Below are 26,877 nucleotides of genomic sequence, written 5' to 3'. Positions count from 1 at the left end.
CTGTTTCTTTAAGAAGTCAACCATAACTGGAGTAAAGGGGATGCTGGGAGTGAATGTCCTCTCTTCTTGGTCCTGGGGCATGATGGGAAAAGGGGGCGGAGACTAGTGCTGGCAGGGTCCACTGAATTCAGGTCTGAGGCATGACGGGAAATAAGGGCGGAGACAGGGCTCTAAAGGCTCCCTGAGCTCAGGTCCGGGGCATGATGGGAGAGAAGGGTGGAGACCAGGGCTGGCAAGGTCCACTCAGCTCAGTTTATGGCATGACGGGAAAGAAGGGCGGAGACCAGGGTTGGACAGGTCCACTGGGCTCAAGTCTCGGGCATGACGGGAAAGAAGGGCGGAGACCAGGGTTGCACACGCGCCCTTGGCCGAATATTGCGTTAAGCTGGATCCCGCAGAATTCCAGTGGGAGAAAATACTGTTCCTGCCAGCGGGAGGCCTTAGCTCCTGTTCTGCGTTCTCCGCTCGGGACTCCTCTGGGAACCGGGAGGCAACTGAAGGTGGGGCGCCGCGGGGAGGGCAGGCGGGCGGGGGGCGGGGGGCGGAGCGCAGCCGCGCCACGTGACGAGGAGGCGCTGGGCGGGCTGCGCGGCAGCGGTGGCGTGCTCCTACAGCAGAGGTCTCCTGGGGACGTGCTGACAGGCTAGCGGGTCCAATGCTCTTCCTCCAAGACTGGGTTGCGGCGTCGCTTCTTACTGAGGGGCACGAGACTTCTTGGTGGGAATGGGAACTTGGGAACTCATGCAATAACTCGGAGGAGGGATGAGCGCCCTTAGGTGGTTAAAACTGTGGCAAGTGGTCAAAAGTTCTTAAGTCTTCTTTGGCACGGACTTTAAGAGCAGTTGTCAGTTTCCTTGTTTGTCATGTTTGGAGAGGTTCCCATTTGGCTCAACTTTAATATGCATTTTTTTTTAGAGGAAGGGAAGCTGACTTGAATGGCCAAGTTTCTTGTTTACAGGATGGCGTTACCTGCATTCAGAGGGGCCTGACCCCAATGGAGACGCTGAAAGGTACAGGTGACCCACTTTAAGGGCATATTGTTGTGATGGGGTCTGGACCTCTGAACCAGCGTTAGACTAAGAATTGGCACCCTTGAAGGATTCAAGTGAAGGGTGAGTTAGAGATATGGGGAGGTTGCTGTGTCCCTCTTTAAGAAATAAGACCTCTAGGTCAGTACTCCTGGAATTAGGAACTGTATTTCTTGAATCCATTCTTCTGAAAGCTTGGTAACTTCCTCTCACAGCTCGGTCTGCTATTCTGATTTCCTTTGCAACCTTAAACATTGGAGAAATTAGTGCTTGTCTTTAACAGGGAAGTTCAAGCTGTTGATAGAATTCTGTTTTTTTATGTTAAGGTAGTTACTAAAGGAGAGAAAGCAGGAAGAAAAAAGAACAGTCATGGTTCCAGAGGGTTGTTTTTCAAATGTTCAATCCTGACACTTTTAACATTGATAAAGGGGAGGATTCCCCCTCCCCATAAAAACAACAACCAACAAAACAAAAAAACACTAAATAGCTGTGTACTGATTGTGTATTTTTGTTTTAGGAGTCTAACTATCTATTGTCAAGAAGAAGTCTATTGGTTATAAAACTAGAACGCCTCTACATAAAAAAGTAGAATGAAAGAACCTTTGGATGGTGGATGTGTCAAAGCAATGATACCTCAACAGGGGCTTCTGGACAAAATTAAAGAAGAACCTGACAATGCTCAAGTAAACTTTTCCTTTTGAAAAAGTGTCCCCCTCCCTTCTTGTCTACTTTTGAATTGAAAAATTTATGTAGCCAGTTTAAGACTTATAAACTAAAACAAATATTCTTTCCCCCTTAGGTGGGTGCTTTGGTTTGATTTTGTACTCTCAAAGTTCATGTGTTGGATGCATAATTAACCAATGCAATGTTGTTGGGGGTTGAGGCCTAATCCAGATAATTAGGTCATGAGGACTTCTGTCCTCAAGGATGGATTAATGCCATGGAGTGGGTTAGTTATTGCAAGAGAGGCCTTGTTATAAAAGCTAGTTCAGCCCTCTTTTGCTTCTTGCTCTTTCTTGGATCCTCTGTTGCCTTTTCTTGTGATGTAGCACATAAGACCCTGACTAGGTATAACCCTTATATCTTGGATTTCACAGGCCCCAGAACTGTAATAAATTTCTTTTCCTTATGAATTATCTAGTCTGTGGTGTTCACTTATAGCAACACAAAATGGAGTAAGACAATGGGTTAATTAGATTTCTGTGCTTTGAATGATGAAATATCTTGGTAACCCTGCACTATTTTGTTTTGTAAAAAGAAAGTGATATGAATAATCATTTTTTTTCATATTTGGCATTTTAAAAAAAAGTCTCTTACATCTGATATCACTTTCTTGTTCTGTTAGGTATTTGTTGTCTATTGTATGCTCTGTGGCCCCAGAAATGAGTAGTTACCTTAGTCTCCTAACTCGTAGAATTTACTAATTAGTAAAGAAGACAGATTATACAAGTATTGGCCAACTAAAAAAAAATTTATATATGTATGGTTACAAACTATAACAAGTGCTTTGGAAGAAAAGCCTGAAAATGGGCACTCTGACCTACTTTTGGTCAGGGGATAGGAGTAATTACAGAAGACCTCCCAGAGGGAAGGATTTGTAAGCTAAATTGTGAAGAACAAATTGACTAGGCAACTGGCATGAAGAAGAGTGTTCAAAACAGTCCTGAGTTGGAAAGATACTTGGTTCTTTTGGTGAACTGCAAGACCAGTGTATCTGGAACAGAAAAGTATTAAAATGATAATGATGGTGAACAACCACAATAACAGATGGTATGGGGCTGGAGTTGTGGCTCAGTGGTAGAACATTTGCCTGGCATTTGTGAGGCCCTGGGTTCAATCTTCAGCACCACATATAAATAATTAAAATAAAAAGATCCATTGACAACTAAAAAAAAATTTAAAAAAACCAGATGGTATTAGTATTATGCAGTATATGTTATGTCATAATAATATGATATAATTATTAATAACTTATTATATGTACTTAGAGCTTGAACACTGTTGCAAGCAGTTTACATACATGAATCCTCTTGGTGATTGCAACTTTTGGGTTAAATAGGAGCAGACATACATAAGAAATAGACAGTAGTTTGTTAAAAGGTCACACAATTAAGGATACCATCTTTCTTATATGTTTTCTGTTGCTATAACAGAATACCTGAAACTGGGTGATTTATAAATAAGTTTATTTTGGCTCACATCTGGAGGCTGTGAGTCTAAGAACATGTTATTCATATCTGCTTGACTTCTGGTGAGTGCATAGTATTGTCTTATCTCATAGTGGAAAAGTGGAAGGGCAAGCATACCAGCTTGGAAGTTACAAAATTTAAACCCTGCTTTATAACAACACATTCAATAACTAATTCAGTCCTATAAGAAAGTCATCAATCCCTCTTAGTGGTCTGATCACCATTTAATGATGTCATCACCTCTCAACACTTTTTCAGTGAAAATCAAATTTCAACGTAAGTTTCAGAGGGGATGGATCATATTCAAACTGTAGCACTAAGTCATTTCATATTGCTATAACAAAATACCATAGACTGTAAGGTCTATAAATGACAGATGAATTTCCCTATGGTTCTGGAGGCTAGCAGTTTGAAATCAGGATGCCACATGATTGGGTTTTGGGAAGAGCCGATTTCTTGTAGCCTTAGGTGGTGAAAAAGCTAGCTAGTTCTCTAGCCTCTTTTTTTTTTAAATTTATTTTTTTAGATGTAGATGGACATAACACAATGCCTTTATTTTTATGTGGTGTTGAGGATCGAACCTGGGTCCTGCCTGTGCTTGGCGAGCGCTCTACCGCCGAGCCACAATCCCAGCCCCTCTAGCCTCTTTTTTATAAGGGCACCAATGCTGATTATGAGGTCTCTACCCTCATGACCTAATTACCTCACAGAGGGCTCACCTCCAGATGTCACTTGAGAGATTATAAGGATTTCAACTTATAAATTCGGGAGGCGGGGACATAGACATCCAGTGTATTGCAGATATCTTAGTAGTAATGAAATAACATAACCAAAGACAGTGGAATCATTGACAGTGTCAGATTTAACTAAGGCCAAGTAAGATAGAAACCTAAAAGTGTTTATTGAACTAGGTAATTTGAGATGATTGGTTATCTTAAATAATTTTTGATAAACTAGTAGCCTGATTGTTTCTGGTTTGGGAAGAAATTAAAGTGAGGAAGTAGAGAAAGAATGAAGTACATTTATTGAAGTTTGGTGGACTAGAGAGGGAAGAGGGAGGGGAGTATATTCATTTATAATTAGAGGGGAAGAAACCAATATGGAGATGGAGAGAGGTGGTAGATAAAGGGAGGTAGGATAAAGTGCTAGAAGAAGGAAGAGAAAAATCTTGAACACAAGCAATGTTTTAAGAAGGTTGCTTTTTCCTGTGAGGTAAGAAAAATTTGCTGATCAGTTTAGAGATAGCAGGAATCAGGATGTTGAGGAACTTATTGCTTAGTTGCTTGTTTTTAATTGATTAAATTGAAACATTAGTGAGCAGGAAATATGTGAGGTATGGTTTTGAGGGTAATGAAGGTTTAGGACAGTTATTTTGCAAAATAAAAGAAACTGACCAGGGAAATATAATAAGAATATAAGAAAAATATTAGAGATTGAGTAGTTAATAAGGCAAAACTGAGGAAGGTATATATTAGTACTTTTAACTTCTACCTCTGAGTGCCAGTAAATAAATATCAAGTAATGTTTAAGACCATTCACTTTGGATGGAATGGATTTGGATTTATTCATTCATAAAATATTTATTATGGCCACTAAGTATAAGAGCTGGTATTTTGGGGTATACATCATTATGCTACACACTTTATGTTAAATCATTTGTTTTCTGCTAATGGTCTATAGGTAATATTTTTATTTTACAGTTAAGGAAATTGAAATGAAGAATGTTTAAATAACTTGTATAAGAGCCAAGATAATGTTTCTGTCTGCTGTCAGAAACCATAGTTTTCTCTGTTGTTTACTATGCCTGGTATCGGATATACAGAGATGAAAAGACAGATACGGTTCTTGTCCATAATGGACATAGTCCTTTCAGTCTAGTGTGTTAGCCATTAATCACATTACCATTCCTCAAAATATGAAATAATGTTATGATAAGTGATATGAGAGAAAGGAGATGAAAGAGAACTGAAGAAAACTTAATTTCAGTTGGCGACCAGTGTTTGAATTCATCCTATCAGTTATATTGTATTTGTACATCTGTGAGAGAGAGCATGAATTTTGGAAGAGAGACCTGGGTTTGATTTTCATACTTAGTATTTTTGTTACCTTGGACAAGTTACGGAACATCTCTAAACTTTACTTTCCTTTTCTATAAAGATTGTCTGATAGTTATCTTTTTAAAAATTTTTTTATTTGTTCTTTTTAGTTATATATGACAATAGAATGTATTTTGATATATCATACATATTTAGAGTATAATATCCCATTTTTTGTGGTTGTACAGGATGTGGAGTTACACTGGTTGGGTATACATATAAGACATAGGAAAGTTATGTCTGATTCATTCTACTGTCTTTCCTATTCCCATGCCCTATCCCTTCCCTTCCTTTTACCTGCCCCCCCCTGCCCCAAATCTAGTGAACTTCTGCCCACTCCCATTCCCCCTTGTTGTGAGTAGTGTCCACATTATCAGAGAGAACATTGGCCTTGGGTTTTTGGGATTGACTTATTTCACTTAGCATGATAGTCTCCAGTTCCGTCCATTTACTGGCAAATGCCATAATTTAGTTCTTTTTGGCTTAGTAATATTTTCTTGTTTATATGTACCACATTTTCTTTATCCATTCATCAGTTGAAGGACACCTAGGTTGGTCCCATAGCTTTGCTATTGTGAATTGAGCTGCTATAAACATTGTTATGGGTATGTTGCTGTAGTATGCTGATTTTAAGTCCTTTGGGTATAAACTGAGGAGTGGGATAACTGGATCAAATGGTGATTCCATTTCAGGTTTTCTGAGGAAGCTCCTTACCGTTTTCCAGGGATTGCACCAATTTGTAGTCCCACCAGCAATGTATGAGAGTGTTTTTTTTCCCCACATCCTCACTAATATTTATTGTTTTTTGTATTCTTTTTAAATATTTTTTTTAGTTATAGGTGGACACAATATCTTCATTTTTTTTTTAAAGAGAGAGAGAGAGAGAGAGAGAGAATTTTTTTTAATATTTATTTTTTAGTTCTCGGCGGACACAACATCTTTGTTGGTATGTGGTGCTGAGGATCGAACCCGGGCCGCACGCATGCCAGGCGAGCGCGCTACCGCTGAGCCACATCTCCAGCCCACAATATCTTCATTTTTAAAAATTTTTTTTAATATGGTTCTGAGGATTGAACCCAGTGCCTACCATGGACTGAACACATGGTAGGCAAGTGCTCTACCTCTGAGACACAACCCCAGCCTGTTACTTGTATTCTTGATAATTGCCATTCTGCCTGGAGTGAGATGAAATCTAGTGTAGTTTTAATTTGAATTTCTCTAATTAAAAAATAACATTTTTGTAACATTTTTTTCATATATTTGTTGACTGATTGTATTTCTTTTTCTGTGAAGTGTCTATTTGTTTCCTTTGTCCATTTATTGATTGGGTTGTTTTGTTGGTGTCAAGTTTTTTGAGTTCTTTATATATCCTGGAGATAATGCTTTATCTGAGGTGCTGGTGGCAAAGAGTTTCTCACATTCTGTAGGCTCTCCCTTCACATTCTTACTTGTTTTCTTTGCTGTGAAGAAGCTTTTTAGTTTGATACCATCCCATTTATTGATTCTTGATTTTACTTTTTGCACTTTAGGTGTTTGGTTGAGGCTTGTTCCTAAGCTGACATGATGAAGATTTGTGCCTACTTTTTCTTCTAATAGGCGCAGGGTCTCTGGTCTAATGTCTAGGTCCTTGATCCACTTTGAGCTGAGTTTTATGAGGAGTGAGAGATGGGGGATAGTTCTGTCTTATAGGGAGCACCTCTTTTGGTGTCCAAGTACCTTTCACGGAAAGTGGTGAATTAATGCAGTGGTTCCTAGTTTTTGGCACTTTAAAGCAATTTCAAAATTTTTAGTTTTGGAACTGACATAGTTGTTTATTTTGATAAGTATAGGTAGGTTTTTGCTAATTGCCATTTATTATGTCCATTGTTTTAGAAAAGACAGTTTTTAAAAAATTGTTTATTCAGAAATATGTAAGGCCATTTTAACACAAAAGATGGTCGTGATTTCCAAATAAATGGTAGTCCTTTTCAAGATAGGTGTATATATTTTTAAAAATTTGTTTAATGATTATTTTATTCTACATTTTAAAGAGTATATTAAGGTAAATCTGATTTAGGCTGTGATGCTTTGTGCATAATGAGTTGATTGCATTGAAATTCTTCTCTTTTCTGCCGTTACAGATATGACAGCTTATAAGTCTTTTGGCTAAAATTACTGATTTAGATCTAATCTCTAAATCATCCAGATTTCATTTCATTTACTGCTCCCTTGTAAATACATCCTAGAAAATGAGTAGTAGTCTGGGTTGGAATAACTGTATATTATTCTCATACATCAAGATTATATTTGGAAAGTGGATATAGCTTTATAAAATATTCTCCAATTCTAAAGATTGTCTTTATGAAGATTAGTCTAATAACTTTCAAATTTTGACTTTTGAGATATTTGTGAAGGTGATTGTGAGTAAAATATAAAAGATATGAATGTGATAGAATTACTTACATATATTTTATTCATTTTTCTCTTTTTCTTTGTATTTAAAAGGAGTATGGACATGCCCAACAGCCAAAAACTCAAGAAAGTGAATTGAAAATCAGTGCTGTATTTTCAGTTAGTGATAATTCTCTTGGTAAGAAATAGAACTGTGTGAGTTAATACTGTTAATATTTGTTTACTCTGTCTAATACAATTGAGGGAAAGCACCTCTTCATCTAAGTCTTCTCCTTTAGAGCATGTTTTTCAAATTGGGAGCTGTTATTCACCATCATTTAAAAAAAGGAAATAGAATGAGAATATATCAGAATGTGATGTGTATAGCAGGGAAATGTGCTATTTCTTGAAACTTCTGTTTCAGTTATTAAATTATACACACACACACACACACACACATACACACACGTGTGTGTGTGTGAGAACTGAGTTATAATGTAAAATTTAATTTTTATAGGTCATAATTTAAAAAGTTTGAAACCCCTGTTTTAGAACATTGTTTCATTGAATTTCAAAACAGATTATATGTCCTAAAAAAGAATTATACATACATTTAATATTTTGCATATATAAAAAATACTAAAACTGGTGTTTTTTTTCTTATTTTGCTAGCCCAGCAGTTGACTTCAGGCTTTTCTCTTGTACCACCTGGCACAAAAATATTGGTTCCTTCAGTTCCACCTGTAGCTATTCAGGTTTTTTGTTCTGGTTGTAAAAAGATGCTTTACAAGGGTCAAACTGCATATCACAAGACAGGATCTACTCAGCTCTTCTGTTCCACACGATGTATTATCGGATATTCTTCACTTGTCTGCCTACCACTTCCTCCCAAGAAAACCTGCACAAATTGCTCAAGGTATAAAATTCTTAATGATATCTCTTTTTTACTTTAATTTTTAAAATGTGTATATATTTTAGTTTAAACATGTTGTTACCTCATGTCTCTTTGACACATTTCTATGGAAATTGTTTTTTAACTATATAAAGTTTTACAACATTATATAAGTAACTTGGTGTTAGAAGTATTGCCTAAACCTGTTTTCTGCCTCTTTCAGTTTAAATTTTACCATGGAAAGAAATGAACCATTTTTGGAATTGTAAGACCACTCATATTTCTGTAAATGTGGACAACAACCATTTAGAATTGTTTAAAAGCTATCTTAAAGTATAGATACAGCTGGGCATGGTGGTGCATGCCTATAATCCCAGTGGCTCAGGAGGCTAAGGTAGGAGGATCAAGAGTTCAAAGCCAGCCTCAGCAAAAACAAGGCACTAAGCAACTCAGTGAGATCCTTTTTTTAAAATAAAATTCAAAAAAATAGGGCTGGGGATGAGGTTTAGTGGTCAAGTGCCCTTGAGTTCAATCCCCAGTACCTCCACAAAAGTATAGATACATTAGTATCACTTTGTGTGTGTGTGTGTGTGTGTGTGTGTGTGTGTGTGCGCGCGCGCGCGTTCGAGATTTAACCCAGGAGTGCTTTACCACTGAGCTACATCCCTAGTTCTTTTTCTATTTTATTTTGAGACAGAGTCTTGCTAGTTGCTAAGGCTGGCCTCAAACTTGCCATTCTCTGGCCTCAGCCTCCTGAGTGGCTGGGTTTACAGGCACATGCCACTGCATCCAGCTTAGACTCATTCTTAATAATATATGAAAGTTATTTAATTTTTTAGAAGGCAAAAACTGCTAAGTGGTCACAGAAATAGGTGTTTACTTCTAATATCCTTGTGAGCCTTTATTTGGGTCCTTGCTTTATAACACTGCTTAAATGCAGAGAGAAGAAGAAACAGAAAGTTATATAAACTTTCCTTTATCTTACTTTTGAAGAATTTGCCATGATTTGCCTATTTTCATGATAGTTGATTCCGGTAAGAAAGTGTGAAACTTCTAGCTTCAAGTTTCATTTGCTGGAGCCAATAGGACTAGATTTAGTGGCCATCACACAACTCTAGATCCTAAGGTAAATGTCTTCTTACTGGCTAGCAGCTGCCAAGATCACACATGAATGAGACAGCAAATGAAATTGTTGCAAGTTTGTGTTGTCAGTAGTGATTACGTAGAGGAAGAAAAGTTAAAAGCCTGGTTGTAGATCAGTGGTGGTAGTTCATTGGTAGAGCAGTTGTCTGGCATGAGTGAAGCCCTGGGTTCAATCCTCAGAACTAAAGGGGGAGAAAAAAAAAAAGAGCTTGGTGTTTTAGATTATGATTCCATCACTTCTTATTAGCTAAGTGACTTGGGAGAGATACGTTAACTTTTCTGAATCTCAGTTTTTCACTGGTAAAGAATATCTACTACTTTTTTTTTTTTAGATTTTTTTGTAGTTGTAGATGGACAGAATGCCTTAAACTATTTATTTATTTTTTTGTTTATTTTTATGTGGTGCTGAGAATCGAACCCAGTGCCTCACACATACTAGGCAAGCGCTCTACCACTGAGCCCCTGCCCCAGCCCAATATCTACATCTTTTAAAAAAATATTTATTTTAAATTATTTGTCAGTAGACCTTTATTAATTTATTTTTATGTTGGCTGATTATCGAACCCAGGGCCTCACATGCCAGGCAACTGCTCTACCACTGAACCACAGCCTCAGCCCCAAGAGTTTTTTTCTTTCCACTTTTTTTTATTGGTACATCATAGTTTTACATAATGATAGGATTTGTTACATATTTATACATGCACAGGCACATAGAACAACACTGAAATTTGGTCACTATCACTCCCCAATGCTTCCTGCCTCCTTCCACTTCTGCTGTCCCCTAGTCCCTTGCATTTATTGATCTCCCTACCCCCTAGGATTTTTGTTGTTGTTGTTCTAGGTATTAAACCCAAAGGTGCTTACCCAATGAGCCACATTTCCAGTCTACCCCCCCTTTTTTTTGAGGTGCTGGTGATTAAACCCAGGGCCTTGTGCATGTGAGGCAAGCCCTCTACTAACTGAGCTATATCCCCAGCCTCCAGCACTTTTTTATATTTTATTTAGAGATGGAGTCTCCCTGTGTTGTTTAGGGCCTCACTAAATTATTGCAGCTGGCTTTGAACTATCCTCCTGCCTCAGCTTCCTAAGCCACTGGAATTATAGGCATGTACCACTGTGCCTGGTTCCCTAGGATTTTAATAAGACAGTGTTAGCACATTACCTAGCACATATTTGATAGGGGGAATCTTACTGTTAATAATAAATTTTAAATATTTATGTGCTACTATTTATAATTATTACTTTGCATTATTATTGTGTATACTTTATAGGCTCTTTCATCTTTGAAGATAGGTGACAGTTTCTTTATCTAGTTGGTGTGTTTGAAAGAACGAACGAGGCTCGTCGATGGAGAAAATGCCCATTTATTGAGGAGGAACACTTCTGCATATTTATAGAGCCGGGGGTGGTTTGACAGTTATGACAGTTTAATGGTTGAATGGTTTGACAGTTGGCATAGGGTGCTTTCTGATTGGTGGGTAAGGATCATTGAGCCAGCAAGGCTAGTCTGATTGGTGGGTAAGAATCATGTGAGCCAACAGGGCTCACCACTGGACCGCTCTTCTCAGGGGATGAGGAAGTTAGTCTTTGGAGCGAGGCAACTCCCAACATGTTGGCTTAAGGTATCTAAAAGTAAATTCTGCTAAAAGAAAAATCTCCAAAAGGGAGAGGTGTTGTTCAGGGTTTTATTTGTATATTCAAATGTAATTTGTTTTAAAATGCCCTTTTTATACTTTAATATGATAATGTCTTTTTTTAAATATATATTTTTAGTTGTAGATGGACACAATACCTTTATTTTCTTTATTTAGTTTCTTTTTTTACGTAGTGCTGGGTATCAGACCCAGTGCCTGGGGCATGCTAGACAAGCACTGTACTACTGAGCCACAACCCCAGCCCTGTTAATGTCATTTTAATGAAACTGAAATGAGAGAGTAAATCAAGTTTTGTTTTCAGATATTTTGTTTCAACATATTGAATATCAATATAAAATGAATTAAGTTTTAAACAACTTGGCATGACTTACACATCTGAGTGTATATTATAGTTTTTAAAGTAGCACCCTGGTTGGTGACTTTTTACCACAGTGCTGCCCTTGTTTAGACTTATTTATTCATGTGTTTATTTATTTATTTATTGTGCCAGGGATTAAACCCAAAGCCTCACACATGCTAGGCAAATGCTCTGCCACTGAGCAGCCCCCCCCCAAAAAGTTTTTGATCTCTGGATATTGCCTTCAGAGTGTATGGAACATTCTTTTAGATTAATTTAGGGTACAAATCTGTCTTTTCAGCATGGATTTAAAAAAAAAAAAAAGTTACTTGATGTCTTATCAGGTCAGTATACTGAGTGATTAAACTGAGTTACCCTGTCAAGCATGGTATTCAGTCATACAATTAAACAATGGTTTTAGGTTCTTATAAATTAAGAGAAATTAAGGGAAAGAAGAGAAAATAGAAGAAAATGTTTTGAGCCATGTTATTATGGCAACAGGTATAATTTTTTTCCCCAGGATAAATGTTAAGGTTTAACATTCATTTGAATATATAAGGGGATAAAAGTTAAGGTTTAACACTCATTTGAATACATAAGGTTTGGAATGCATTTGTATTTGTGTGCACAAGTTTTTTTAAAAAGTCATTCTTATTGAGTAACTTATGCATACACTATGACACTGGCAGATATGCCTTATTAAGTAAAATTCTTTATTGCTGTTTTTAGTAAGACAGAGCGATACTTTTTAAAATTAATACTTCACTTACATATAAGCATATCTATTTACTTTTTTATTCTGCGTAATAAAGATACAGGATGGGAGCCGAGTTAGTGGAACAATTTAATTCCAGGCTGCCTGCATTTGTACTCTGCCATCACTGCTGACCAACAGTACAACTTTGACAAGTGATTTCACCTCTGATTTGCTTTTCTTATCTGTGAAGTGGCAATTATATTTCCCTCCTTGTGTTTTTATGATATTTAAATTGGTAATTGAGCCAGGGGTGGTGATACATACCTGTAATCTCAACGCCTCAGGAGGCTGAGGCAGGAGGACTGCAAGTTTAAAGCCAGCCTCAGCAACATAGTGAGACCCTGTCTCAAAAAGGGCTGTGGATTTCATTTGGTGGTTGAGGGCCCTGGGTTCAATCCTTGGTACCAAATAAATAAATAATAAATAAATAGGGTAATTGAGTACAGTGAATAATGCCTGGCACATATTAGTTACTCAGTTTACTTATATATAATATTACTGCCATTATTATTATTGTGACCTGGACTACTGTTTCTAGTTAATAACTGTTCCTTTGATTTTTATACTTGTGGGAGGAATAGTAATATTTCGGTTCTCTTTTACCAGGGTATTTCCATCAGTGCTTATTGCAATAATTAGCTCTTATAAAATGGCTCTAGAAATCTCATACAATTAAAAAAAAAAAAGAAATCGCACACAATTATTCAGTTATTTGTGTTCATCCTGTCTCATTTATGTCATGCTTATTTTTTATGTTAGTCATTGGTAGTTTCCATTTCCTCAAATCTTGTCTCATTCATATTTCTATTCTTGGCAGTTGCTGGAGAGTAGGAGGTCTGGAGTTACGGGATGGCCACTGAATTTAGTCTTATTGACTCTAGCAGATGAAATTTGGTTGGAGCTGGAAGCTTCACTGTTTATTGTCATGAGCTACTGGCCAGTTATATTTTTTTGTTTTATTTTTAATTAAGAACTCCTTTTTTGAATCCAGAGCCCCCGTATGCTATGCAAATGCTGTACCACTGAGCAATATTCCTAGCCTCTTTTTATATTGTTTTGAGACAGGGTCTTATTAAGTTGAACAGTCTGGCCTCTAATTTGTGATGCCCCTGCCTCAGCCTCTTGAGTAGCTGGGATTACAAGCATGTGCAGCCATGCCCCACTGACTGCTTATATTTTAAATGAAGTTCTCCCTCCACACATCTGTGAATTAGATATTATAAACCCCATTTACACGAGGAAATTGAAATAGTAATTGCCTAACTCATTGTTACTCAGCTGATAAGTGACAGAACATAATCATCCAACCCAGATTATTATTTTTTTTTTAATTTGTCGATAGACCCAGTACTTCATTTTATTTGTTTATTTTATGTGGTGCTGGGGATCGAACTTGGTGCCTCATGTATGCTAGGCAAGCGCCCTGCCACTGAGCCACAACTCCAGGTTTTCATATGCTTTATTCAAGTTCTTTTTCTAGCTGCCCCTGGTAAATATCAGGGGTAAATACTAGTTACAAAGAGGAGAAAGTTACATTTTGTTTTGCCTTTGTTATTTATTTTTAGAGAAATTTTAAATACAAAGGATGTGATCACAACCCGGTTTGAAAATTCTTCTCTTAGCAAAGATTTCTGCAGCCAATCATGCCTGTCTTCTTATGAGCTAAAGAAAAAACCTGTTGTTACCATATATACCAATAGCATTTCGACAAAGTGCAGTATGTGTCAGAAAAATGCTGATGTAAGTTACGTTTTACTTTTATTGGGATTCTTCTTAAAGATCAGAGATTTTTTTAACTGGCTGCACTTACTTTATGTATATGTGTGTGTGTGTGTGTGTGTGTGTGTGTGTGTGTTTATTTCCTAGGTTCGATTTGAAGTTAAATATCAAAATGTGGTACATGGTCTTTGTAGTGATGCCTGTTTTTCCAAATTTCACTCCACCAACAACCTCACCATGAACTGTTGTGAGAACTGTGGAAGCTATTGCTATAGTAGCTCTGGACCTTGCCAATCCCAGAAGGTTTTTAGTTCAACAAGTGTTACAGCATACAAGCAGGTATGAATATCAGTTTGTCATGCATAGTCAGGCTTACTCTTGAGCTGGCTGAGTAGGGATGAACTGCAGAATAAAAGAGCAAGCTCCTGCCATCCATTCAACCTAATGTGATTTCCTCTCCAGGAAAATGTGATTCTGATATTGTGGGGGTGACTGTGATGTGAGATGATATAGGTGGAGTAGGTTACTTTAAGGTTCTCTTCATGCCTAAGAATTCTTAGGTAATTACATGATTTGCTGTGTGAACTATTTTGTGAAATTGTGAAGAAAACTCCTTATTGTTAATAAACTATGAGCAAAAGTTAAAAGGTGATAATCAGTGAATCTTGGGAAACTACCTTTTTTTTGTTTGTTTTGTTTTTGGCACCAGGGATGGAACCCAGGGTTGCTTGACCACTGAGCCACATTGCCAGCCATTTTTTATATGTTAGAGACAGGGTCTTGCTAAGTTCCTAAGGCTGGCTTTTAACTCGCAATCTTCCTGCCTTAGCCTCCTGAGCCTTTGGGATTATAGGCGTGTGCCACCACTCCCAGCATCTTTTTTATTCTGAAGAGTATTTTGAACTTAATTGTCATTTTGTTTTTTATTTTTAATTGTTATTTTGGCTTAAGTATTAAAATACTTTAGCTGATTTTATTTATTGTAGTGAGTGGTAGATTAATCTGGTTATTAAAAATATCACTTTGTAAATTTGATTATTTCTAATGATTTGGGTTTTTAGTTGTTTTTTTTTTTTTAAAGAATGTGAACTGGGCTTGATCCTCAGCACCACATAAAAATGAAAAAAAGATATTGTGTGTCCACCTACAACTAAAAAATAAATATTTAAAAACAAAAAGAATTTGAATGATAGTTTTTTCTTTTTTTGACCAGGTTTTGATTTGGTAATTCTGTTGTGCTGTTAGGAATGTACATTCGTGATTAAAAAGTATATCTTTTCTAGGAGTTGCCACTTAGGCAGTCTATTTACTACTTTCACAGGAATAGAATCTGATATTTTGTAAATGATCCAAAAATCAGTTCCATGTTTAATTTTGTTACTGGTGTTGTACTCAGTCCATTGCATAAAGGATGTTCCTCTTTTGCTAGGAAGATTATATGAAACTTCACAATTTACATTTTCCTGCTGTTTACTTTCTTACTGAGACCATAATATAGCAGTTAGGAGCCTAAACTTTGGAGTGTGATGGAATAAGTTTAATTTCCTGTTTCTATTTATCTGTGAATTTAACTAAAGTTGCTTTTTAAACTTTGGTTAATGTAATTTTTGAAAGCACATCACTGTTGTTTAAGAATGATATGATATAGTGTATGTTAATTGCTTAGCATGGGATTTGACTTAAATTAAGCATTCAGAAAGTTAATAAGATTGGTTATATAAATAATAGCCCCCATTTAATACTACAATTATTTCTTGCAACAAACTTACAGGCAGACTTTATTATGAAATTCAGTTTAAAAAAATTAGTAGTTCTGGGGCTGCGGTTGTGGCTCAGAGGTAGAGCTCTCGCCTAGCATGTGCAGGGCGCTGGGTTCAATCCTCAGCACCACATAAAAATAAAGAAATAAAATAAAAGCATTGTGTCCAACTATAAAAAAACTAAAAAAAAAAGTAGTACTGTAAGATCTCATGATATGCATAAAATAGCATTTCAGTCTCTCACTAAAGAGTCTCATAAGTTAAGTAGCTTTAAAGATGGTGGTGGATTTTACTAGATTGAGGTTTAGGTCCATACTGAGGATGGCTATTTGGCTCAGGGACCACCTGGTCCTCTCTGGTTATTTATGATGAGAAAAGTATGTTAATTCCTTGTTTATTACTTGTGTTTTGTTCTCGATAAAATCTGAGTAGCTACTACTTTTCTTCAATCTTATTATTGTCTGAAAAAACCTGTTTTCCAACTTTCATAAAAGTCTACTTGTCATGCTCAAATATTTCAGTCAAAGGCAGTTGTTAAAGGTAGCTTTTCTTCTTTTTAGAACAATATGTAGTTATGTATGCTTGCACTAAATATCTAAGCATTATTTTGTTTTTTCATAGAATTCGGCCCAAACTCCTCCCTATGCTCTGGGGAAGTCATTGAGGCGCTCTGCTGAAATGATTGAGACTACAAATGACTCAGGAAAAACAGAACTTTTCTGTTCTATTAATTGCTTATCTGCTTACAGAGTTAAAACTGTTACTTCTTCAGGTAATGTTTAAATTTGATAAATTTATAGATTAGTAACTGTTGAAGAAGCCTGTAACTGCTTTTCTTTCATTTTCTAACCTAAATTTATCTGTAGGGTTAAATACTCAAGTTTGATTTAAAAAATTGATTTTTAAATGCAAATAATTGTATATATATTTTATAGGCTTTGTATATGAGAAGAAAAAATAATTGTAAGTTCTGGTTAGTTATTTAAGTAGGAGTTAATAAAAGTTAGATGTGGTTAGATTTACAAATTATTATAGAATTCCTTGATTTTTTTTGTTCTTTATTTTTGTTGTTGTTGTTGTTGTTTATTATAGTTGGTATTCCATATCTGTAGCTTCCCTATTCATGGATTCAAACAACTGGATCAAAAATATTCCAGAAAAAAAATTGCCTCTGTACTAAACATATACAGACATTTTTTTCCTTGTCAAGTATTATAGGTAATCCAGAGATGCTTTAAAGTATATGAAAAGATATTTGGAAAGGTATGCATAGATTACATACAAATACTGTGACATTTTACGTAAGGAAATGGAGCATTTATGGATTTTGGAATCCTCATGGAGTTTTGGAACTAATTTCCCCAGGTTACTCCGTTGTGCCGTTGTACTGAATATTTGATTATTTTTTCTTCTACTTATAGGTTTTTATTTGTTCATTTTTATGATGTATTCATTACTTTTTATTTTTTTGTCATCAAGGCGTCCAGGTTTCATGTCACAGTTGTAAAACCTCTGCAATCCCTCAGTATCACCTAGCCATGTCAAATGGAACTATATACAGCTTCTGTAGCTCCAACTGTGTGGTAGCTTTCCAGGTATGATCAATCTAAGGTAGTGTTTTATCCTTGTAGTTTTGTTAGGTTTTATTCCATGGCAAAATGTTAACTGCTGAGGTCTATACTTTAAAAAGTTCATATTTAAAAAGAAAAACATTCTGTTCAGCCTGGGTTCCAGAGGTTATTTGTACGAATTATCTAAGCCTGGACATAGGGCTTCGTTATTCAGGGTACTTAGGTGAACTATTCTTCCCTTCTACTTTCTCCCTTGGTTCTCTCCGTTTCTGAAGGATGGAGACTAGGCTATAGTATGGTGAAGTATAGTAGTAGCCTTTGGGAGCTCATGTGCCCCTTACTCTCATCCTGGGCCAGAAACTTAAGAACTCCTCGCATGTAGTTATAAGCATCCACTTGTCCCATTTTCTTCTATTTTCTGCAATACACACAAAAAGAATGAGAGTTTTGTGATATCCTGGGTGGAAGGAGGCCTGATGTGGTATCTCTGGCCCCAAGGAGAAAAGAGACTGCTGGTAGCCACAGTGTTATAATAGCTATTAGGAGTTGGTAACTGAGTGTAGTGGCACACACACCTGCAAACCCAGCTATTCCAGAAGTTGAAGTAGAAGGATAGCAAGTTCAAGGTCAGTTTGTGCAATGTAGGTGAGACCCGTGTCTCAAAGTTTTTTTTTTTTTAAGTGTGGGGGCAGCGGTGCTGGGGATGGGTTCAGTTGTAGAGTGCCTGCCTAGCATGTGTCAGGCCCAGGGTGTAATTCCCCAATACTACCAAAAACAAGAAAAGATTTGGTTGGTGACAAGCATGCAGGAAGAAGTACCCTGAGGGAAGGCGAGGCCTGCCATAATTTACTGGAGAAATATCTGAGAGTTTGTTATCTGGGCAGTCTGGATTCCAGTCCTCAACCTTAAAAAAAAAAAAAAAAAATATATATATATATAATTTTAGTTGTCCGTGGACCTTTATTTTTTACTTATTTATATGCAATGCTGAGAATCTAACCCAGTGCCTCTACCACTGAGCTACAACTCTAGTCAAGTCTCAATCTTTTAATGTTGCATTTGTCAGTCCTTATATTTTGAAAGTATGTCATTGAAACTCTTCCTATGAGAAATACGATTTTTAAAAACTGTTGTGGGATTAATTAAATTGAGAAAGTAAAAATATCAAGTTAAGTTATTTCTCAGTTGATTAAAATTTTTGCCTGTGTTCATTCAGAATGTATTTAACAAACCAAATGGAACACAGTCTTCTGCCGTGCCTCCGTCTCAGGGCCAAGTGGTTGCGAGTTCACCTTGCCAATCAGTAAGGCCACCAGGAGGTGGTGGCCTTGCCTCTGCCATTTCCTCCAGCTCTGTCACTGGCACTGCCATAGCAGCCAGTCACCAGACTCTTGGTGAACAATCCCAGCAGGTTGCGGTAATGCAGACAGTTGTGAAACTCAAGTGTCAGCACTGTTATCATCTGTTTGCCACAAAGCCAGAACTTCTTTTCTACAAGGTAAGGAGAGATGATAAAAGGAATTGCATAGGAACTTATGCAATAGAAGCACTTTTAGAAGTACTTTTTTCGTCTTTGACAGTCACTGAGTTTGCTTTGAAATAAGAAGGGAAAGGATTTATTAACAATAAAGCAGCTGTTTAGTTAGATCTTAATGACTATTATTTCTCTGCAGGGTAAAATGTTTCTGTTTTGTGGCAAGACTTGCTCTGATGAATACAAAAGAAAAAATAAAGTTATGGCAATGTGTGACTACTGTAAACTGCAGAAAATTATAAAGGAAACTGTGAGATTCTCAGGGGTTGATAAGCCATTCTGTAGTGAAGGTAAAGAAAATGGCTTCATATTATATACACAGCATGTGGTTGTTATGAAATAATTTATGATGAGTTGGGCAATTAATCATGATTAATTTTCAAGTAATTTTTCTCTTATGAGGTATAAGTTGAACATTTTTTATGTTGAGGTTTACTTAAAGTCTTTTCAAGTTTATTTTTTTGCTGTGCTGGGATTGAATTTATGGCCTTTTTGTTGTAGGAAAGTGCTCTATTACTGAGCTACACCCCAGCCCTGAAGTCTTTCTTTCTTTCTTTTTTTTTTTTTTTTAAATATTTTTTTAGTTGGTTAATGGACCTTTATTTTTTTTTTATTTACTTCTATGTGGTGCTGAGGATCGAACCCAGTGCCTCACACATTCCAGGCAAGTGCGCTACCGCTGAGCCACAGCCTCAGCCCTGAAGTCTTTCTTTTTATAAATGTTACAGTAACCTCAGTAAGGAAAAATTATCAAAATATAATTAAATAATGGTATTCATATAGAAAGTCTTGTAAATAGGGAACTTTAGTAGTTACTGCTTCTTGGTTTAAGAAACTTATAGTTCTGATGTTTCTGAAAATAGATGGTCTTATATTTACATTTAAAAGGGGATGTGGGTTTGTTTTGTGAATATAAAAAGACTTCTTTAACCTAGAGGCAAATAGTGTGTCAAACGTTTAGGAATTAGCTTAGGATTTGTATCTGTGACTATAGAAACTCACTTTACCTCCTAGAAGTTAATGTAAATTTGATGTTTCTTCTTGCATCCCTGTGTGTGCTCAGTCTGCAAACTTCTCTCTGCTCGAGACTTTGGAGAGCGATGGGGAAACTACTGTAAGATGTGTAGTTATTGTTCACAGACGTCCCCTAATTTGGTAGAAAATCGATTGGAGGGAAAGTTAGAAGAGTTTTGTTGTGAAGACTGCATGACCAAATTTACAGTTTTGTTTTATCAGGTAAGTGTGATATACTTTTTAACTTTTCTTTGTTTTCCCACTGGGACAGGATCTTACTGTGGTGTTGAGTTGGCCTTGAACTTACAATCCTGTCTCTGGCTCCCAAGTAGGCTTTTGTGTGTTTTTTTTAAGTTAGTGCAAATTATTTGCTATTTAAAATATGTTCAAATTATGTGAATAAAAGTGTGGTGTTTAGAGCTGTATAGAATAAATTATGGGCTACTGTAACAAAATTTGGTTGAATATAACCATCTTTGGAGAACAGAGTTAGGATTTCTAGAGACTTTGTTGTTGATTGAAGACATGTACCATTTATTTTTGCTTTCTTTAATTTATTTCAAGGCACATTGACCTTGTTTGTAACTTTGAGTTCTTTTCAGTTATAACTTTACATAATATTGCCTGAAGTGGCTCTCATTTAGGTTACTCTGAAGAATTTGAAGTCAGACCTTGTTCTTACTTAGGTCAAATGACAATGACTAGCAACCTTACCCACTTTCTTTTAGAAAAGGTTACCTTTTTGAAAGACTATCAATGATAGTTACAATTAAAAATAAAGAAAAGAAAAGTGAAGACTAGGGAGGTTAAGTAATGTGCCTTTGAGGAAGCTGGTAGGTGACACCTAGGTAGCACCTGTAACACTTTATTGAAGTCTCTATTTTCTTATCTACCTCACTCCCAAAATATAATATTCTTGTGGTGGCAGATAATAACTTTTTCATCATTCTTTCTATGTTTAGGACCAATCAGTGCTTAAGACAGTGGATATCTAATTAGATGTTTGTTGAGTAAATAAAAGTCTTAATGACCTCAAAGCCTATATTCCTTCTACTGTCATATGCTGCTGCCTTTTGTATGTGTATGTGGGGGGTGTTACTGGGGATTGAACCCAGAAGTGCTGTACCACTGAGCTATATTCCCAGCCCTTTTTATTTTACTTGGAAACTGGCTAAGTTGCCCAGGCTGGCCTTGAACTTTTTTTTTTTTTTTTTGATGCATCATCGGGGTGGGGGTACCAGGAATTGAACTCGGGGGCACTTGGCCACCGAGCCACATCCTCAGCCCTATTTTGTATTTTAGAGACAGTCTCACTGAGTTGCTTAGTGCCTCACTTTTGCTGAGTCTGACTTTGAACTTATGATCCTCCTGCCTCAGCCTCCCAAGCTGCTGGGATTACAGGCGTGCATCACTGTGCTCAGCTGGCCTTGACCTTGAATTTTTGATCTTTCCACCTGAGCCTCTCCAGCAGCTGTAATAACAGGCATGGACCACCATGCCTATATGGCTTCTTAATGTTTTGAAAATAGAATCTGCCTTTAGATTTTTTCATCACTAATTTTGAAAACAGAAGAGCAATTTGTATATTCTTTTTTTTTTTTAAGTTATAGGTGGACACGATATCTTTATTTTTATGTGGTACTGAGGATCGAACCCAGCGCCTCACACATGTAAGTGCTCATGCTAGGTGAGCACTCTAGTGCTGAGCCACAACCCCAGCTCCCTGTTTGTATATTCTTAACCTAGGACATCTACGTGAAAAAAAATAATAATTATGTGTGTGTGAATATCTATATCTATATATATTTTTTTTCACATTTTATATATATTCACACTTTAATTTCAGTATTTTAGAATAGGAACCTTACATTTTGTAGACTCAGCTGACCTATATACCATGTTTTCATAGTGCCTCTAGTTTATGATGAATGTTGTCTTTTCATTATTTTATAGTTTTGAGCCTATATTGTCTTAAATTTCTTTCTCAGATGGCCAAGTGTGATGGTTGTAAACGACAGGGTAAGCTAAGTGAGTCCATAAAATGGAGAGGCATCATCAAACATTTCTGTAATCTGTTCTGTGTCTTGAAGTTCTGCCATCAGCAAAGCATGAATGATCCTCCTCCACAAAATAAAGGTAAGATTAAACTTAGCTAATGAGACCTTTATATCAGTTCTAGGTTATATTATCAGCATACAAAGTTGAAAATAATATAATAAAAACAAAATTTTACTGGATTCAAATAATCTGATGGGAAAATTAATTTTGGTCTCATAATCAAACATACCAAGAAATTAATAAATCTGTACTAATTTATAGGAAATATTTATTTGATTGCTTTTGATTGAACTTACGTGTACATACATAACTTACATAGTTTATTTTCAGTTATTAACTGACTAGTCTGAAACTTAAAAAATCAGCACAAACAAAGGGAGAGAATATAAGTAGATTAATATAGTTTCTGTGGCTGATGTAAGATTTGATCCAGAGCCTGTTTATAGCAAAGGAGAAAAGAACAACACAGTAATTATCTCAGAAAAAATAAATAGACCACTTCTTCATGGGTAGCAAAGTTTTTCTTGGCTAAGAATAAAATAATTTTGTAAGTAGGACAGCTAATGTGGTCAGACTGTCAGAAGAATAGATATGTGGCATGTCCTTAAAGTAGCTTTCCTAAGTAGCACTTTCTGAATGTTAGATCAAAACGCTTGGCATTATTACCCTATATACATGTATGATTACATATTGGTGTGACTCAACACCATGTACATCAAGAAGAATGAGAAGTTATGCTCCATTTGTGTACAGTGGATCAAAATTTATTCTGTCATGTATAACTGATTAGAACAAATAAAAAAAAATCCCCCCCAAAAAAACACTTGATATAATGTTCTCTGATCAGAGCCTGAAGTGCTACCTAATTAACAGAATTTATGTCCTTTGGCCCCTTGCAGTCTGGCTCTTGTCTACCTTTGCAGTCTTATCACATATGCTGATCTTTTGTGTTAGCTATTTGTTATCCCGGACCAGTCATGTTTGGAAGAATATTCATTTTGTAATGTAGCTTCAGAAAACCAATGTTAAGTGGTGGATAGATAACTCAGGTCCCTCATCAACTTACTTAGATAAATTGACATGTTAAATTTTTATTTGAAGCAAATTCAAGTGTAAGAGTTTTAACATTCACTAATAGAACAGCCTAGTCACTCCTGAAGCTAATACCTATATTTTTACCCAGAAAATTTCATTTGAAGCTTATTTTATAGAATCAAGCTCCTTTTTTTTTTTTTTTAATGTGGTACTGAGGATTGAACCCAGGGAGAGAGAATTTTTTAATATTTATTTTTCAATTTTCGGTGGACACAACATCTTTATTTTTATGTGGTACTGAGGATCGAACCCAGGGCCCCGCATATGCCAGGTGAGTGTGCTACCGCTTGAGCCACATCTCCAGCCCCAGAATCAAGTTCTTTTTAAGCCCCAGTAAACACTAATCTGACCAGAATCCCTCAACCCAGTGTTATATAGAGTTAGATATTTTCATTGCCTCTTGAGAACCTTGTTGTTCAATAGCTTTGTGTGTTGTATTGTATGATTATTTTGTTTATACCTGGTCTTTTTATTTATTTTAATCAGTAAATATTTGTAAGGCACGAACTGCTTTGATGGAGCTCCCTTCTGCAAAGACAGTTACAACACCAGTTATAACCAATGTGGTGTCATTGGCAAAAATACCTGTTGCCCAATCTACAGGAAACACTAACAGTGTTTTAAAAGGTATGACTTGATAAAAAGGCATTTGGCTAGAAGGTAGAGGTAAGCATTGCATAGCCTAATTGTTTCTTGGTAATATTTTTCTTTATATAAGAAAACCCTCTCCTCTGTCTCTGGGGAAAGTAGGTAGCAAGCAAGGTGATCTTGGTGTAAAAGCAAGCCATATAGATTGTTGATTTTTTTTTTTTCAAGAACCCGGATGATTTTAACATACCTGCTTCTTTACCATCAGAGATTCTAGTGCAATAAGATGGGCCTTGGGCCTGGGGCCTGGGGATCCGTACCTTTACCATATACTACAGGTGATATTGATGTGGTTACCTTAGTCCATTTTTTGAAAATTCTAGTCTAGACTGTAGCCTACTTTGGAGGGAGGAAATTAACTCCTTGATCTCAGTGTTATTATGTTTGTTTTGGGAATAGTAGTGTATGTCTTGGAGTATAGCTTAGTTGTAAAGTGCTTGCTTAGCATGCACAAGGTCCTGGGTTTGATCCCATCACTGTAAAAAAAACCTTTTTTTTTAAAAAAAAATCTTAATTTATAACAGGTGCAGCTACTAAGGAGGCAGCAAAGATCATTGAAGATGTAAGTTTTATTTTTTTTTATTTTTCCTGATAATACCATTAGGGTTTATTTTCATTTTGGACATAACATTCTAATATATCTGAATAATTTTCTATTTATAGTGTATTTACAAAAGGCAAAGTAGGGCTGGGGTTATGGCTCAGTGGAAGATGAGCGCTCACCTAGCACATGTAAAGCACTGGGTTTGATCCTCATTACCACATAAAAATAAGTAAAATAGGGGCTGGGGTTGTGGCTCAGTGGTTGAGTGCTCACCTAGCATGTGTGAGGCACTGGGTTTGATCCTCAGCACCACATAGATTTAAATAAGTGAAATAAAGGTGTTGTGTCCATCTACAACAAAATATATACATATATTTTTTAAAAGGCAGGGTAATATATCATGCACTAACTTTTTGTCTTGAACGTTATAGTTTGCCTCTAGATCATTAATAAGAATATATTCCTGATTTATTTTACTGTTTGTGTTAACTTTAATTTTTTAAAAAAGATTGCTATTTCATCTGGTTGCTTATTTTTCTTACTATTTTCAAGTATTTATTTTTTAGACTAGAAAGTTTTTTGAAAGTTTAGTGTGGAGTCATTGTAAGTAAATTTTGTGAGAAAATGTGCAAGGTGAAAGTATATGTAAACTCTCATTTTATGTCTCATTTGAAATAGAGTGAAACTTCCCAAAACATTTTTAAAAATTTGGGAAATGCATCATTTCAGATCTGGTAGGCTAAAAGGATTACAAACTATGTATCACCTTAATGGAAGAATAAAATTTCCTTTGTCCTTTGTCAGGATCATGTTAGTGTGTTAGTTCTTGGGTTAATGTTTTTGGTGACTGTTGTGCTGCTATCTTAACATTTGCTCTTGATATAATTAAAAATCTTATATGATGGTATTATTCAAGGGTTAAGTGGTAGTACTGGTGCTAAAAAGTGTGCCCCAAATTCAGTAGCTTTGGAATAGAAGTTAGATGTGATGAAAATCTATGAAGATGATACCTCATACTGCTAATTCAGCCAAGTGTACTTACCCTGCACAGTGGTGGAGGTGATGGTCAAGAAACCTAAAGCAGCCTTAAAGTAGGTGCACTTCCTTAGTTCACAAAAATTATAGCCAGGCAAGGATAATGAAATAAGTGGAAAATATCCTGGCAGTATGGACATGATTTGAAAGGAGATGACAGTGAAACAAAATGTTTTACTGAAAGTCACTGCCCTTCTAATTTTAAAGTCCATTGAGATTTTTTCATTTTCTTTTTTGATACTGGGGATGGAACCCAGAGTATCCTCCTACCACAGCCTCCTGAGCCACTGGGATTACAGGCATGGGCCATCATGCCTGGCCCCATTGAGGTTTTAAGAATATAAAACTGAGCAGGCAGACTATATCTACTACCTCTAACACTATTAACACCTTAAAGAACCTATCACTTGGAAGACAATATATGGTAACTTGATAAAAATGATTCTGTGAAATTGGTGAAGAAGGTAGATTTGCGCAGTCAATGAAGGTCCCATTAAAAATTTGCTTGGAAGAAGCTAATTTTACAATATTCTTAGTTCTATTTTTCTATCTCTTAATATGGATATAGAGATTGCATGTGTTATACTTATAATACATATACATGTATTGTATGTATACATATTATACATTATATACATAAAATGAACATGGAAAATTTATTTAAAAAATGAAATTTTGCTTGATTTAGAATTAGAAAAACAAAGGCAGAAGGAAGAAGACCACAGCAATTAACCTGGTCTTCCTTACAACTAACAGTAAGACTGTTGGCTTGGGCTTTTAACCATGTTTTAGTAGAAATCATTTATTTTTGAACAAGATAATCCAAGTATGGATTGCTGTTCTAGGTAGCAAGGAAAAAGATCAAAAATGAGTCTGCCTGTCAAGAAATCCTCAATGGAAGAAAAGAGAGGAAAAAAACCACATTAGATTCATTCTTTAGCAAAAGTCTTGCAGGGAATCAAACCAGCTTTCACTGGAATGTAGAAAGATAGCTTGTCCTAATTTAGTAGCTCTTAACTCTCCCATTATTTGTGTTGTTGGAAGATGATAATTCCTACTTAGTTATTTTCAGGCAATATACCATATTAATGAAATGTCATTAAATTAACTTACTTTGATATTTATTTGTATATTATATGTTGTACATTAAATTATTTTAAAATTACATGATTAGTAAATCACTATTGTACCGTTAATAATTGTTATTAACTATACAATATAATTATTAACTATACAATTATATAATTGAAGTGTTTTAATGTTATATATTAATAAGTATTATTAACATGTTTATACAAATGTTCTATATTGATTGTAGATTTATGTAGTCTGAGAATACATCCCTCTGCCACTTTGTCTAAATGGGACAGTTAGTCTTGAATTATGCTAGGTTTGAATTATTCAGGTTATTCAGGAACTCTGTGCCTCATAT

The 26,877-nt window shown here is 36.0% G+C and overlaps 1 protein-coding gene across 5 annotated transcripts in view; it reads left to right on the top strand.

Annotated features, from left to right (window-relative positions):
* The first annotated feature begins 331 nt into the window (after nucleotides 1-331).
* The window catches only part of Zmym6 (zinc finger MYM-type containing 6), a 37,658-nt gene continuing 11,112 nt past the window's right edge, over nucleotides 332-26,877 (top strand). The window contains exons 1-15 of one of the 5 annotated variants that reach the window (XM_026393460.2): nucleotides 332-500; nucleotides 959-1,010; nucleotides 1,546-1,711; nucleotides 7,798-7,882; nucleotides 8,356-8,599; nucleotides 14,033-14,207; nucleotides 14,334-14,525; nucleotides 16,568-16,718; nucleotides 17,426-17,541; nucleotides 18,734-19,015; nucleotides 19,191-19,341; nucleotides 20,115-20,287; nucleotides 22,054-22,201; nucleotides 23,705-23,845; nucleotides 24,391-24,428. In XM_026393460.2, the coding sequence (XP_026249245.2) occupies nucleotides 1,619-1,711; nucleotides 7,798-7,882; nucleotides 8,356-8,599; nucleotides 14,033-14,207; nucleotides 14,334-14,525; nucleotides 16,568-16,718; nucleotides 17,426-17,541; nucleotides 18,734-19,015; nucleotides 19,191-19,341; nucleotides 20,115-20,287; nucleotides 22,054-22,201; nucleotides 23,705-23,845; nucleotides 24,391-24,428 (1,989 nt within the window). In that variant the 5' untranslated portion in view covers nucleotides 332-500; nucleotides 959-1,010; nucleotides 1,546-1,618. Of the gene's footprint in view, nucleotides 501-581; nucleotides 777-915; nucleotides 1,011-1,545; nucleotides 1,712-7,797; nucleotides 7,883-8,355; nucleotides 8,600-14,032; nucleotides 14,208-14,333; nucleotides 14,526-16,567; nucleotides 16,719-17,425; nucleotides 17,542-18,733; nucleotides 19,016-19,190; nucleotides 19,342-20,114; nucleotides 20,288-22,053; nucleotides 22,202-23,704; nucleotides 23,846-24,390; nucleotides 24,429-26,877 lie in introns of those variants that run through there. The other 4 variants (XM_026393456.2, XM_026393457.2, XM_026393459.2 and 1 more) reach the window with 4 other exon arrangements.

This window comes from Urocitellus parryii, chromosome 11 (genome assembly GCF_045843805.1).
Source record: "Urocitellus parryii isolate mUroPar1 chromosome 11, mUroPar1.hap1, whole genome shotgun sequence".
Lineage (NCBI taxonomy): Eukaryota > Metazoa > Chordata > Mammalia > Rodentia > Sciuridae > Urocitellus > Urocitellus parryii.
The sequence above is the reverse complement of the archived record's forward strand: the minus strand, read 5'-3'. Positions and strand labels throughout refer to the sequence as shown.